The sequence below is a fragment of the Diospyros lotus genome, chromosome 5 (assembly GCF_014633365.1).
Source record: "Diospyros lotus cultivar Yz01 chromosome 5, ASM1463336v1, whole genome shotgun sequence".
In the NCBI taxonomy this organism is placed as follows: Eukaryota; Viridiplantae; Streptophyta; class Magnoliopsida; order Ericales; family Ebenaceae; genus Diospyros; species Diospyros lotus.
In genome coordinates, this window is record NC_068342.1 from 17,725,548 (window position 1) to 17,739,950 (window position 14,403).

Here is a 14,403-nt window from a genome sequence, read left to right on the forward strand (position 1 = left end):
AGGCGCTGGGGCGTGAGGCGCGCCTCATGAAACCTAGGTCTTCTAACTAAATGTTGCAGCCCAGTCACTCCTCTCGACTCTAGCATCTGCCGCGCTTGCCTCTCCTCTCCAGCTCGCTGCTCGCTCGCCCGATCTTCCTCTTCCCCTCTAGACCCAGTCACGCCTGCCTCCTCTCTTCCTCTCCTCTCCAGCGATCTTCTTCTTCCTCTCCTCTCCAGCTGGCCCGATCTTCTTCTTCCTCTCCTCCCCAGCCACGACCCCTTGTTCTTCTTCCTTTCCTCTCCACTCTCCAGCAACGCCTGCCCACAGTCTTCTCCTCTCTTCCTCGCCTCTCTTCTCATCTGCTCTTCAAGTTGAAGCTGCTAAGGCTGCCCACGATCTTCTCCTATTTTGTAAGTTTTTTACTTGTATTTTATTTGTTTATTTCTTGCATTCTTGCCTAATTTCTTTTGCTGGCAGCTGGTTGCTGATATCTCTTTTAAGTCTTTATAGTTTATTTCTATCATTAGGAGAATTTTGTGGAAGTTGAAACTGTGTTGCAACAGCCCAATAAATGTCATCAACCACTTCCAAAACGGACCCGGCATGGAATTATTTTGAAGCTGATCCGAATGATAGAAATACCACCATATGTAAATTTTGTCGTAAAGTAACAAAAGGTGGTATATTTCGGGCAAAACAACATCTTGTGGGCGGTTTTAGGAATACTAAAGCTTGTCCAAAATGTCCTCCATCAGTAAAAGAAGAGATTGGAGAGTACATGCAAAAGAAGAAAAATAATAGGGATGAGCGAAATATAGCATCGTTAGATGATGATCTTCAATTTGGTGAAGGGTATAATGATGATGATGATGAGTCGCTGCCTCAAAGTAGAAAAAGACCCAATGTATCTACCGGAAGTGGAAGCGGTACTGATAGTGTTGGTAGCACTGTTGTTAGAATCGTGCGATTCGCGATGCGAATCGCAAGATTCGGCTCGATTCAATGAGAAATCGAGTCGAATCTATAGGGTGAATCGATATTCCCCTAGAATCGACCATGAATCGAAAGAATCGGAAAAGAATCAAACGAATCGGAAAAATCGAGTGAATCAGACGAATCACAAGACTGTTTGTAATGACCTGACTATCCAAACTAAATTCATTATACAAACCTTCCGACTATATGGCTTCTTGGATTGCATAACAAAGATGAGCTGTGAAACATTAAAACCTGAAACGTCGGGAGCTGAAAACCAGATAGAGAAGGATAAAACGTTGTTGCTGCATATGAGCATGATGCCATTAGCTGAAACGTCAAAAGAAGCAAAGACAAGAGCAGCGACTGCGAGACTTCAAGCTCTGTAACTTCTGTTCAAGCCTTAAGGTGCGTTCACTGCATTGCTTTCTTCTTTTGCTGCTGCTTCTTCTTCTTTGCTTTATTCGAAATTACACGACTATACGAGTCTGTCTTAAAAGTTAAAACCAGCTGAGACTCAGGTGTAGGCGTTGCTTAGCAGCTTTTGTTGACTTTGGGTTGTCACTGCCACTGGTTAAAAATAAAAGCAAGCTCACTGCTAAGCTACCAGCTGGCAGCTGCTTTTGTTGACTGTAGAGACCAGAAGCAAGCTTACTACTTGCCAGCTCCAGCTGCTTTTATTTTGTTGACTAATCTTTGTCAATCTATTGTATTTTTTATTTTTTTATTTTTTTTTCCTTTGCTCTACAGTGAGTGCTACTACTACGTCTCTTTATCTTATTTCCTTTGATTTTTTTTGGTTTGTTTTTAACTTTCTAACTTTCTGTTATGATTTGTTTTGATTTCCTAATCCAATTTCTCTTCAATTTTTTCTGTTTCTTTTAATTTTCAACTAATTTATATTATTTTCAATGTTATTTCTTTTTATATAGTGAAACTTTTAATTTTCAATTAGTTTATAACTTTATATTATTTTTAGTTTTATTTTTTTTTTATAGTATTCTACTGTTTTCTATTTCAAAAGTTTGACCTTATGTTGTTTTTCAATGTTAGAAGAAGAATATTACTTTCTTTCTCATGGCGTCAAGATCAAAAAAGGGATCTACAACAACAAAGAGTAATGATTCTATTTGGGAATATTGCTCTCGGATTAATGGAAACAGAATGAACTTAAAGTGCAATTATTGTGGACTTGAAAGATGGGGAGGGATAAATCGAATGAAACACCATTTTGCGGGGTAATCATGATAATGTGGCTCCTTGTACACAATGTCCGGATAATGAGAGGGAACTTTGTATTCAGATCTTAGGAGAATTAGAAAGACAAAAAGTGAATGAAAAAGAATATTTCCAAGAAGAAAAGAAAGAAGTTCAAATGGTAGGAGGAAAAAGAAAAACTAGTATGGATGCCTTTGTCACTAAAGGGAAAGGGAAAGGAAAACAGCAAACTTTAAATGCAATGGTTAAGAAAAGGGAGCCCGTTGTTCATAGCATTTGTAGATTTTTGTATGGACATGCATTGCCTTTTGTTTTGGTCAAAAGTCCCCTTTTTGCTTCAATGATGGAAGCTGTTGGTGAATATGGCAAGGGTTTAAAACTTCCTAGTTATCATGAGGCTAGAGTTACATTTTTGAAGAAGGAAGTTGACAATGTAAACTCAATGCTAGAGAAGTATAAAAAGGAGTGGAAAAGGACCGGTTGTACTTTGATGTCAGATGGGTGGACGGATAGGAAAAGTAGGTCTCTTACAAACTTTTTGGTGAACAGTCCAAGTGGAACAGTTTTTCTTAAATCTGTTGACACTTCAAATGTTATAAAAGATGCACAAAAATTATTTGAGTTGCTTGATTCATTGGTGGAGGAAATTGGGGAGGAAAATGTTGTTCAAGTGGTGACTGATAGTGCTTCGGCCTACGTAGCTGCGGGTGACTTGTTGATGGAGAAAAGAAAAAAATTATTTTGGTCTCCTTGTGCAGCACATTGCATTGATTTGATCTTGCATGATATAGGTGGGTTGCCTATTTTCACAGATACAATAAAGAAGGCTAAAGAAGTTTGTGTATATATTTATAGACATGCTTGGGTCCTTAGCATGTTTAGAAAGTTCTCTAAGAAGAGAGAGTTGAAGAGGCCGGGAGTTACAAGGTTTGCCACATCATTTCTTACATTAAGGAGCTTTGAGGAAAACAAGATTCCTCTTAGGGCTATGTTTGCATCGAAAGAGTGGGCTAAAAGTCATTATGCTTCTAAGGTGGATGCAATTAAAGTGGGAGCAATCTTGTTATCCGATGACAAGTTTTGGAAATCGGTCAAGTATTGCTTGAAGTGTGTAAGTCCACTTGTTAAAGTTTTAAGGCTTGTTGATGGAGATGTGAAACCAGTAATGGGATACATATATGAAGCGATAGATAGGGCAAAGGAGAAAATTGCACAAAATTTCAACCATCAAAAGATAAAGTATGAGCGCATTTGGAACATTATTGATACAAGATGGGATTTGCAATTTCATAGGCCACTTCATGCAGCTGGATATTTTCTTAATCCCAAGTGAGTTTCTAAAATCATATTTCTAATTTCCTAACAGTTCCTTGTATATGCTTTTATTGTTTCTTACTTATATGCATTTTTTTAAGGTTTCAATATGATGAGTCTTTTAATGCGGATATAGAAGTTAAAGTTGGTTTGTACAAGACAATAGAAAAGATGTATCCGGATATTGAAACAAGACTCAAAATGGATGAGCAATTAGAAAAGTTTAAAAAAGGAGAAGGATTGTTTGGCATGAGCATGGCTACCTTAACAAGAGACAAGAAGCAACCGGGTATTATTTTGATTTAAGTTTGCATTTTTAAATTTCAATTGCTAGCTCCTTCAAACTAATTAGACTAATTAGCCTTCTATTTTTCTGTCTTAGCTTTATGGTGGGAAAGCTATGGGGAAGAATGCAAAGAGTTACAAAACCTTGCCATACGAATTTTGAGTCTCACATGTAGTGCTACCGGATGTGAAAGAAATTGGAGCACATTTGAGCATGTCCATTCCAAAAAGAGAAATCGTTTGGAACAACAAAGATTAAATGCTCTTGTCTTTGTGAAGTATAACATTCAACTTGAAATGAGGCAAGTCAAGAGGGAGAAAAGAGGTGAAAATTATGATCCTATTTGTTTGAGTGATATGGAGTCTAATGATGAATGGATCACCGAACAAGAAAACCCTTGTTTACCTGAGGATAATTCATGGATGGATGCTAACGAATGCTTTGAAGATGATGGAGGTACTTAGCCAAGTAATAATAGAAGAGGTATATATCTATATTCTATACTTTATAGTTTCCTACTTTCTAAAACTAAGTTAATGTGTTTGTAACTTTGTGTAAGTTTGAGTTGAATTCTAATATGTTATATTGTATAATATAGGGCCAAGGAACTTGAAGCTAGATAGAAAAGGAAAAGGAAAAGTTATTGAAGACAAAGTGGAAGAAGAATTGGATTTAGAAATGATTGATGATGAGGAAGATGTAGAGGATGGAGAACAAACAAATTTGGCTACATTTAAAGACAAAGAAGATAATGACAATGATGAAGATGATGATGCTCTTCAATTTGAAGATGAATATGATTGATAATTAGTGAAGATTATGGACAATGAAATTTATTAGTAGCCTAATAGTTGTTTTTTTCTAGCTTGTTATTTTGAAAGTGGTATGATTTGGTGCAATTTGAATTTAAAGGTAATATGAATATATTTTTGGTATAATTTTAATATATTTTATTTATTTTATATGGATATATATTATTTATATTTAAAATTAAAAATGTCTACCGAATCTTACGATTCGATTCGATTCTCGATTCACGATTCAAAAAATAAGGATTTCGATTCTCGATTCAACAACTATGGTTGGTAGTGTTAAAGTGCCAACACAAAAGGGTCCACTTAATGTTTTTCTTAAAGACCCAGAAGTTAATGTGTTGAAAAGCAAGGGCAAAGGAAAGCAAACAAGGTTGGGTGAGCATGATTTTGCAAAAAAAAGAGTTAAGAGCTCAAGTTTGTAGAAGCTTTGCACGATGGATGTATGATGCAGGCATTCCATTCAATGCAGTGACATATGACAGTTTTAAAGTATTTATAGAAGCAGTTGGTCAGTATGGTCCGGGTGTGAAGCCGCCTAGTTATCATAAAGTTAGGGTTCCCCTTCTCAAACAAGAGGTGGAAGCCACTCACGAAATGATGAAAGATCATGAAGAGGCGTGGGCCAAATATGAATGTTCCATTTTGTCAGATGGCTGGAAAGACAAGAGGGAAAGGACATTGATTAACTTTTTAGTCAATTCTCCTAAAGGAAGTATGTTCTTGGAGTCTGTTGATGGTTCTAGTTATTCAAAGACTGGGGAAAAGATGTTTCAATTATTAAGTAAATGTGTGAAAAAGATTGGAGTAAGAAATGTGGTGCAAGTGGTCACTGATAGTGCTTCAAACAATGTTTTAGCAGGTATGAAATTCATTTTTGTAATTTGTATTATGTTTATAAATAGAACAATTTGAATATTCATTAGATATTTATTATTTACTAATATCTTGTTAATTTCACTCTAAATAATAACAGGAAGATTTTTGGAGGCAAAATATCCTACGTTGTTTTGGACACCATGTGCAGCGCACTGCTTGGATTTAATGTTGGAAGATATTTTCAAGTTACCTAATATGAAGAAGACATTTGAGAGAGATGTTATGGTGAATAGCTATATCTATACTCGTTCGGGTCTAGTAAACATGCTTAGAAGGTTTAGTGACAAGAAAGAGTTGTTGAGGCCTGCAAAAACACGATTTGCAACTGCCTTTATCACTTTGGGCAGGATGAATAGTCTGAAAAGCAACCTTAGAATGATGTTTACCTCCGAGGAGTGGATGACAAGCAAGTGGGTAAAAGAAGCAGGGGCTAAAAAGGCTGTAGAAATGATTTTGATGACTTCATTTTGGAACAATGTTGTATTTGCTTTAAAGGTGGCTGGTCCATTGGTGCGTGTATTGCGCTTAGTGGATGGTGAGAAGAAGCCTGCTATGGGATACATATATGAGGCCATGGATAGGGCCAAAGAAGCGATTGCTAACTCTTTTAATGGGGATGAAAAGAAATATGCACCCATTTTTCAGATCATTGATAATCGATGGGATGTTCAGCTTCATCGCCCCTTGCATGCAGCTAGTTGGTACTTGAACCCAGAATATTTCTACAAGGCTAAACGTATAGATCCAGCGATCATGACTGGCTTATATGAATGCATTAGAAAGTTAAATCCATATGTAAAGGTTCAAGACCAAATTGATGCTGAGCTTTCGATGTATAACAATGCAGATGGGTTCTTTGGAAACTATATGGCTATTAGAAAGAGAGCTGAGAAATCACCAAGTACACACACACACATATATATATATATATTACATTATATATATAATCATTCTAGATAATAGATAATAACTAACCCATGAATTTTATTGGACAGCTGAATGGTGGACTTCATATGGAATGTCAACACCCACGTTGCAAAAATTTGCAATTAAAATTCTTAGCTTGACTTGTAGTTCATCTGGGTGTGAACGTAATTGGAGTGTGTTTGAAAATGTAAGTGCATTGTACATATAACACTTATAATTTTTATTAGTAGTTGGTTTGTTTCATGTAGCTTATTCTTAGTATGTTTTTACATAAATTGTTGCAGCTTCATACTAAATGGAGAAACAGGCTTGATCAAATTCGTTTAAACGACTTGGTGTTTGTGAAATACAATAGAGCATTGAGGCGTCGGTATCAAATGCGTGATACCATTGACCCCATCATATTGACCGACATTGATGAAAGCAATGAATGGTTAACTGGAAAACTTGATGAGGAGAATGATAAAGATGATGAAACTGTTTTTCCAGATGACGTTGGGGATGGGTTGACATGGAGTAATGTTATTGCAGCTGCAGGAGTTGGAGAGCCTAGTTATCAATTTAGAACTAAACAAACTCGATCACAATTGGGATCAACTTCGGCTTCGACTTCGACTTCAAAGCAGCGAGTAACTCAAGAGATTGAAGAGGAGGAGGAAAGTGAGGCAGGGACCGAAGATGATGAAGACTTGGAAGAGGGAGAAGAATTGAGAGATGAAGAAGAAGATGAAGGGGTGATTGAAAGGGATGATGAAGATATTGACCTTGATGTTGATGATCTCCTTGATGATGATTGATTAAAAAACTTCTTTATATTGATTGTGGATTTGTAGTGTTTATGTGTTTATTTAGAACTTTGCATTATAATTGATACTTGTAAAGTTTGAGACTTTAAGTTTGAACTTTGATGATGTTTCTAGTTTAGAATTTGCATGATGAATGAATTAACTTTGATGTTGTTAGTTTATAGAATTTGAAGATAATGAATCATGAATTATATGAATGTGTTATTATTGATAATTTGATAGTTGTTTATGATTTTACAAGATTTTGAGTTTTTTTCCTAAAATGTGCGCCTCGCTTGGCAAAGGCGCGCCTTGCCTCGTGCGCCTCGCGCCTTTCAGAACTATGGTAACAATACATGGGATATAGTAGAGTTACCGCCCTCAAATAAGAGAGTAGTTGGATGTAAATGGGTATATACAGTAAAATATCATGCAGATGGAATAATTGATAAATATAAGGCCAAATTAGTGGCCCAAGGTTTCACCCAAACTTATGGGATTGACTATAAAGAGACATTTGCTGCTATGGCTAAACAAAATTCTATTAGAGTATTACTCTCTCTTGCTGTCAATTCAGAGTGGCCTTTACATCAATTAGATATTAAAAATGTCTTCTTCAATGGAGATCTAGATGAGGAAATACATATGAGAGTTCCCCTTGATTTTGAGCAAGAAGTGGAAGCCGGAAGAGTTTGTAAGCTTAAGAAGTCTCTATACAAGTTGAAACAATCACCAAGAGCTTGGTTCAAGAAATTCAGCATGACTCTTAATTGGTTAGGATATCAACGGGGGCAAGCAAACCATACATTGTTTATAAAACACATTGCTAATGAAAAAATGGCTAAATCGATCATATATGTGGATGATATTATAGTAACAAGGGATGCAATGCAAGAAATAGAAAGCTTGAAGAAGCAATTGAGAGCTGAAATTGAAGTCAAAGACCCATGAACAATGAGATATTTCCAAGGAATGAAGGTGGCTTGGAGAAAAGAAGGCATTTTTATTTCACAAAGAAAATATACACTAGATTTGTTGAAAGAAGGCATTTTCATCTCACAAAGAAAATATACACTAGATTTGTTGAAAGAAATAGGTATGCTAGGGTACACTAGATTTGTTGAAAGAAACAGGTACGCTAGGGTGTCGACCAGCTGAACACCTCTAGAAAAAAAACTGAGAATCTGGACAAATCAATGATGACGCACCGGTCGAAAGGGAAAGATATCAATGGTTGGTGGAAAAATTGATCTACTTATCCCTTACATGACCCAATATAGCCTATGCAATGAGTTTGGTAAGTCAATATATGCATTCCCCTACCCAAAGACATATGAATGTTGTTATTCATGTCCTAAGGTACCTAAGAGGGACACCTAGGAAAGGATTGTTATTTCAAAAAACAGCAGAAAGAGGAATTGAGGGCTTTGTTGACGTAGATTGGGCAGGATCTATTGAAGATAACCAGTCAACTTTGGGTTATTGTACTAAAGTATGGGGAAATGTGATTACATGGAGAAGTAAAAAATAATATATTATTGCCCACAGTAGTGATTGTCACGAACCTAGGGTTCGTGATAAGTTTGCGGTAATTCCGATCCGACTTCATTAAGATAGATCATAATGGAGCAGTAATTTCAGGCGATGGATTCCAATCGAAATTCTAGACTGTGAGCAAGGGGGAAAATCAGTAGAGAAAGGGAGAGATATTGAGAGAGAAAAGGGAAGAAGCAAGAGGAACGTGAGGGAGATTGGAGAGAGAGACTTGAGAGAAAGTAGAGATTCAATATCAATTTCAGCATGCCTTCTCCTCTTACAATGGGAGACATTTTACCTTCAGTCGGTCTCCTCTTACAATAGGGCCAGTTTCACCTTCACCCGCCTTCCTCAGTCGGTCTCCTCCTCCACTCAATCGATTGATGCTTCCGATCGATGAGACGTCCACCTCGTCTGCCCAAACTGTGCGATTCACCGAAAGGCTGCCTCAGCCGATGACAACAATTGATACAACCACAACACCAAATCCTTCCTCTATTTCGATCGTTAATCTCTGCCCGCAATGGGTACGACCGCAACACCATGCCCACTCCAATTTGCGATCACTTCTGATTCCAAAATCACCAAACTCATTGCTAGTTCAGATCGCGACACCCACTGCAAAATAGCGATCACTTTGGAAATGGTCGCGACACCTTCCTTGAGTGATTGTGCTACAACCAACGAGATTCTGAAGAATTGAGAATTCGATGGTTGCAGTAGCTTACAAGACTTGGCTTCCAAATACGTTGAAGCTGCGTTCCCTTCCACTTCGAGCAAGACTCACTGAAATTCGTTGCCAAGCGTCAATGGTCGGCTTCGTCTTCAAAACTCAAACACACTTTCGGAATTCTCAAGCCGAGAGCCACTCCTCCGTCGGACTCACGAGAAGCTGAATTCGCCTATCACACCGTAACCAAGGAAACTCGTTGGAGTCCTTGTATTCGCTGGAATCACTTAACAGAGAGAACCGCCGAGGAACGGTGGCTCTGATACCATTTGTCACGAACCTAGGGTTCGTGATAGGTTAGAAGAGGAATTGGGGAATGAAATCAGAATTGTAGGAGGGGGAAAATCAGTAGAAAAAGGGAGAGATATTGAGAGAGAAAGGGGAAGAAGCAAGAGGAACGTGAGGGAGATTGGAGAGAGAGACTTGAGAGAAAGTAGAGATTCAATATCAATTTCAACATGGCTTATCTTACAATGGGCCTTTTTATGGGCCTTAGCTAGCTCCTTAACTAATTTCTAACAGCACCCATGTGCTCCTAATAAACATCCAAATATCTCCTAACAAACTAATATAACTAATTACATTATTGCCCTTCTAATTACCCTTGGGACATGACAGTGATGAGGCAAGATTCCGAGCTATAGCTCAAGGAATTTGTGAAGTGATTTGGCTAGAAAGGCTAATGAAAGACTTGCATATTCCTTTGTTACAGCAAACAAAGATGTATCGTGATAGCAAATCAGTAATTAGTATTGTTATAATCCAATTCAGCATGATCGAATAAAGCATGTGAGAATAGACCGAAACTTCATAAAGCGGGAAATAGAGGAAGAAGGAATTAACCTATCATATATTCCTACAAGAAGTCAAGTGGCTAATGTGTTTACCAAAGCCATGGCAAGACCAGGCTTCGAATCACTTATTGGCAAACAGGGAATGACAAATAATTATTCACCAACTTGAGGGGAAGAGTGTTGGACGATGAGATTGGTTGCTCAAGTTTTAGAAAGGGGAGATAGGATTGTTGGAGATAAGATAAAACTTCAAGATTGAAAAAGATGAGGCAACCTAGAAGATAAGATAAGCTACTAAATTTAAAGGAATGATGCAACTTGAAAGAAAAAGATAATTCTAGCATTTTAAATATCAGTTGTTATTTATCTTCTAAAGTCTAAATTTGAATTTATTCATGTTTTCTAGGAGATAGCATAAATATTTTTTACTTATATAAATACCTCTACTCAGATTCAATAAAATTCAAGTAAGCTTTCAAGAATTTAGCTTATTTCAACAAACCACTTATATAGCATTTAATTAGTCAAAGGTCAAAAGGCACAACGTCATCCTTCTAGGTTTAAGCCACATCCTCACCTGGAAATGCAACATAACCATGAACAAAGAAACAAGAAAAAGAAGTGTGATGAGAAGCAAAGACAATACAATAGAATGACAATGTTGCTTTGAGAAACAGAGAGAGAGAAAATGCAATTGAAATGATCAAATGGAAAACAATAAATCTAACAAGAACATCCCACATTGATAGTTTCTTGAAGATCTTCGGTATGTTATGTCATTTGATCCTATAGTGTAGTGTGCTTCCTGTTTCATGAGAGATGGGGAGGGGTCATTTTTCACAGTCTTATCCTTATTGTGTGAAGAGGTTGTTTCTACAAGTCAAACCCATGACCTTCCTATCACAAATGAGTAACTTTATCATTGCTACTAAGGCTCCTATGTTACTTGATCCTATGAGCAGCCATACTTCACAAATAACATCAAAACCAACCCAAAATTTTGCTATTTGTAGGTGTAGGTCATGATGTGTCTTTGGATTGACCACGAACCTAAAATGTGATGACTATGATTCATGGTTGGAGAAAAAAATCAAGGGTTAATTAAATAGGAGGATTTTTTCATGATCCAATCATGACCATTGATATATTACCTGATTGTGCAAGTTCAAAAAATTAACTTCAAATAGCAATTCGGGAAGAGTTCTTAGTGTTACAATAAAAGTTCTATACTCACCTAAAGGTAACAAACGACTAACACTTTGTGGAATATATGGGAATAGGTTTTCTAAGAAAAATATATTTTTTTGTCCAACAATGGCATATCTCTAGCAAAAATAGAAGCACAATCCCAAGAGTCATAACAAGCCCTCAAAAATTAACCACGTAACACAATATTAGACATTTGATAAATTAAAGGTGCTTTAGATTAAAAAAACAAATAAAATGTTGAATATGTCAAGACAAAAACCTCATAAGTCAAGATATGTTAATCAGCACCATGCTTAACAATAAAGTAGGGTATTAATTGGCAAAGCAATTATTCCTGTACAAACACATCATGAGAAAGTATAGGGATTCCAATTATGTAAATTTTACGAAAAGGATGATCCTTGGATGTCCATCATTACATCTATCAATAAAGTTTCAAACCAAAAATAAATTCATCTGATGAAACATCTGTCAATACTAGTGTGTCGTTTATACTATCATTAAAAGGCAAGAGGTCATTTCATTACATGTCTTGTGAAACTTTTCATGCCAAAATATGCATCAAAACTTTAAACTATTGTCACATTAATTGTAAGGGGAAAAATGAGAAACAAATACCAAACTTTTACAACTTCCTAGTTGGTTGTAGTTACTCCAACTCTTCATACATCTATTTATAACTACCCACTTAAGGTAACTACTACAGTTAACTAAACCCTCCACAAAATTATCAAATGCTTGTGTATGCACAACAACCTAGTACAAAGATAAAGGATATAGAAATTATGATGCACACTGCATAAGCAAGAAATTGATATAAAAATGTGAATTCAGAAGACAGAAGAAATAATAGGCCAACCAACACCAGATTGTTAGCAAAATTCAGTCTGAGTACTACACCATGCAAATGAAGTTAGGTATTTCCAACTTCCAGGTTGCTCATAAGTTAATGCAACATGATGGATAGAAATTTTTCCTCAAAAGACCATTAACAAAAAGTAATAAAAATCTACAAAGCAAGAACAGAATAAGGCTTGATAGAAACCTGAAATTATCGTCATTGGATGAATTTTTAATGCTATCAACTTTTCTGCCTCCCTCAGAAGCTCCCCAGCCAGAACAACAACAGATGTTGTCCCATCACCAACTTCATCATCTTGAACTTTCGAAATGTCTAATGCTAAATGTAAGGACACCCAGTAAAATTTAACCACCAGCATCGCCTTGCAAACAGGCATATCAATTATGTATGCAACCTCAAAACTTTCTGACAGGCTATTACACAGCACAAATATTTCTTAAGAATACATATTTCACTAGAAAATCAAACAACTTGATAAATCCCACTAAATATTACCCCTAAAGGACCTAAACAATTATACAGTCCACTTTTCAAGGTGCAATAATAAAACAACAATAACTATAGTGAGGATACCAATAAGGACTTTAGCAGCTGGGCTGTCAATATGGAGAGATTTCAGGATGGTTGCACCATCATTTGTGACGGTGACATTGTGCCCCCTTCCTGTTGATTGTAAAATTTTATCCTGACAAAAGAAGGTAAAGATACACCACCAAGACCAATAAATTGAGTTAATACACATGTAAAAGGAACTGCCTAAATTATTTACTTGTGTGTGTGTGTGTGTGGGGGGGGGGGGGGGGGGGGGGGTTTGTTGTTGGAGGACAATATAAGCCTGCCTAAACAGGAGCATCGTTAAATTTAGCGAAATGCCAAGCTAAGAAAAAACTTCACCATTCCCTTTGGACCTAATGTTGTCTTAACCAAGTCCGCAATTGCCATTGCCCCAACGAAGAGTGCCTACAAGATCAATGAAACAGGTTAAGCATGTGGAGATAAGTTAGACAATTATGTCTGTTTGGAACTAAAATTTCTAAGGGAGGTAAATGACATCAAAATAAAATTACTTGCATATGCATTTCTTCATTGATAACCAAACCAAAGAAAAGAATTTTCTACAAAATCTATTTGCAACCTAACCAACAAAAACATAAATAAACGTACACTCAGTTCCTTTCTTATTCCTTTCCTTCTCATTTCCCTATACAAATCCAAGTCCGAAATATAACCGAATATTTTTTGACTTTAAGAGTACAAGTGAGCACAACATTCATCCATCCACCAGAAAAAAAAATTAAGAAAAAAAGAAAAAGAAAAAAGAACACCCAGCAGACTTAAGCCCCTTAAAAAAAAAAACAAAGAAAAATATCTCACCATTTTGGCACGCTCGCCCTTTTCTTCAGTAGCTTCGTCTTTGAAGAGTTTATCGACCTACAACATTTCAGCAAACAGATCAAGCCAGAACGCAACAGAAGCACACTGAAACAAAAACGGAGGCCCTGTCTAAATCTCAACGTACCGCCATGGCAAATCACTCAGACAGAGACTATTCGCTCAGTAAATTATCTGAAACAAGTGAATCGACAGTCATTCAAATACTAGATCCAGGCACGAATGCATAGCATTGCATCATCACTTTCCGTATGCGAGTAAAACAAATATCCGTTAGCAAGCAAGCTATCGGACTTTACCTCCGCCAGTATTTCGCGATTAGGGTTTCGACTCTCTGTCTCTCCTCCCCTCCCTCTTGTAATTGTAGGCAGTAGCAGTGGCAGTCAATACTGAGAGGCTTGAAAGGAGGTGTTAGAAGCTAAACACCATTATCGTTTTAGGGTTTGGGGAATGAGGGGGGTTTTGATTATATAAAAAATGTATGATAAATTAAATAAGTTAGTTTTAATCTAAGTTGCATGAAATGGAAAACGTTTTTAATATAGAATAGAAATAAAAAAATAACAGTTTTTTAAAAAATAGAAAACACAAATGTAGGCTAAAGTATAAATTAAAAAGAATATAAACGCGCGTTTCATGATAAGTATAGAACTTACATAAAAATAAAATAAGTTGTAGGTAATTCAATTATCTATAAATGAT

General features: G+C 36.5%; 1 protein-coding gene across 2 annotated transcripts in view; it reads right to left on the reverse strand.

The window, feature by feature from the left end:
* LOC127801420 (T-complex protein 1 subunit beta-like) overlaps window positions 1–14,152 on the reverse strand; it is a 42,774-nt gene extending 28,622 nt beyond the window's left edge. The window contains exons 1-6 of one of the 2 annotated variants that reach the window (XM_052336571.1): window positions 14,001–14,152; window positions 13,829–13,875; window positions 13,684–13,740; window positions 13,204–13,269; window positions 12,883–12,994; window positions 12,493–12,621 (exon numbers count right to left, since the gene is read on the reverse strand). In XM_052336571.1, coding sequence (XP_052192531.1) covers window positions 12,493–12,621; window positions 12,883–12,994; window positions 13,204–13,269; window positions 13,684–13,740; window positions 13,829–13,834 — 370 coding nt within the window. In that variant the 5' untranslated portion in view covers window positions 13,835–13,875; window positions 14,001–14,152. Of the gene's footprint in view, window positions 1–12,492; window positions 12,628–12,882; window positions 12,995–13,203; window positions 13,270–13,683; window positions 13,741–13,828; window positions 13,876–14,000 lie in introns of both variants that reach the window. The other variant, XM_052336570.1, reaches the window with a different exon arrangement.
* Window positions 14,153–14,403: the final 251 nt, after the last annotated feature.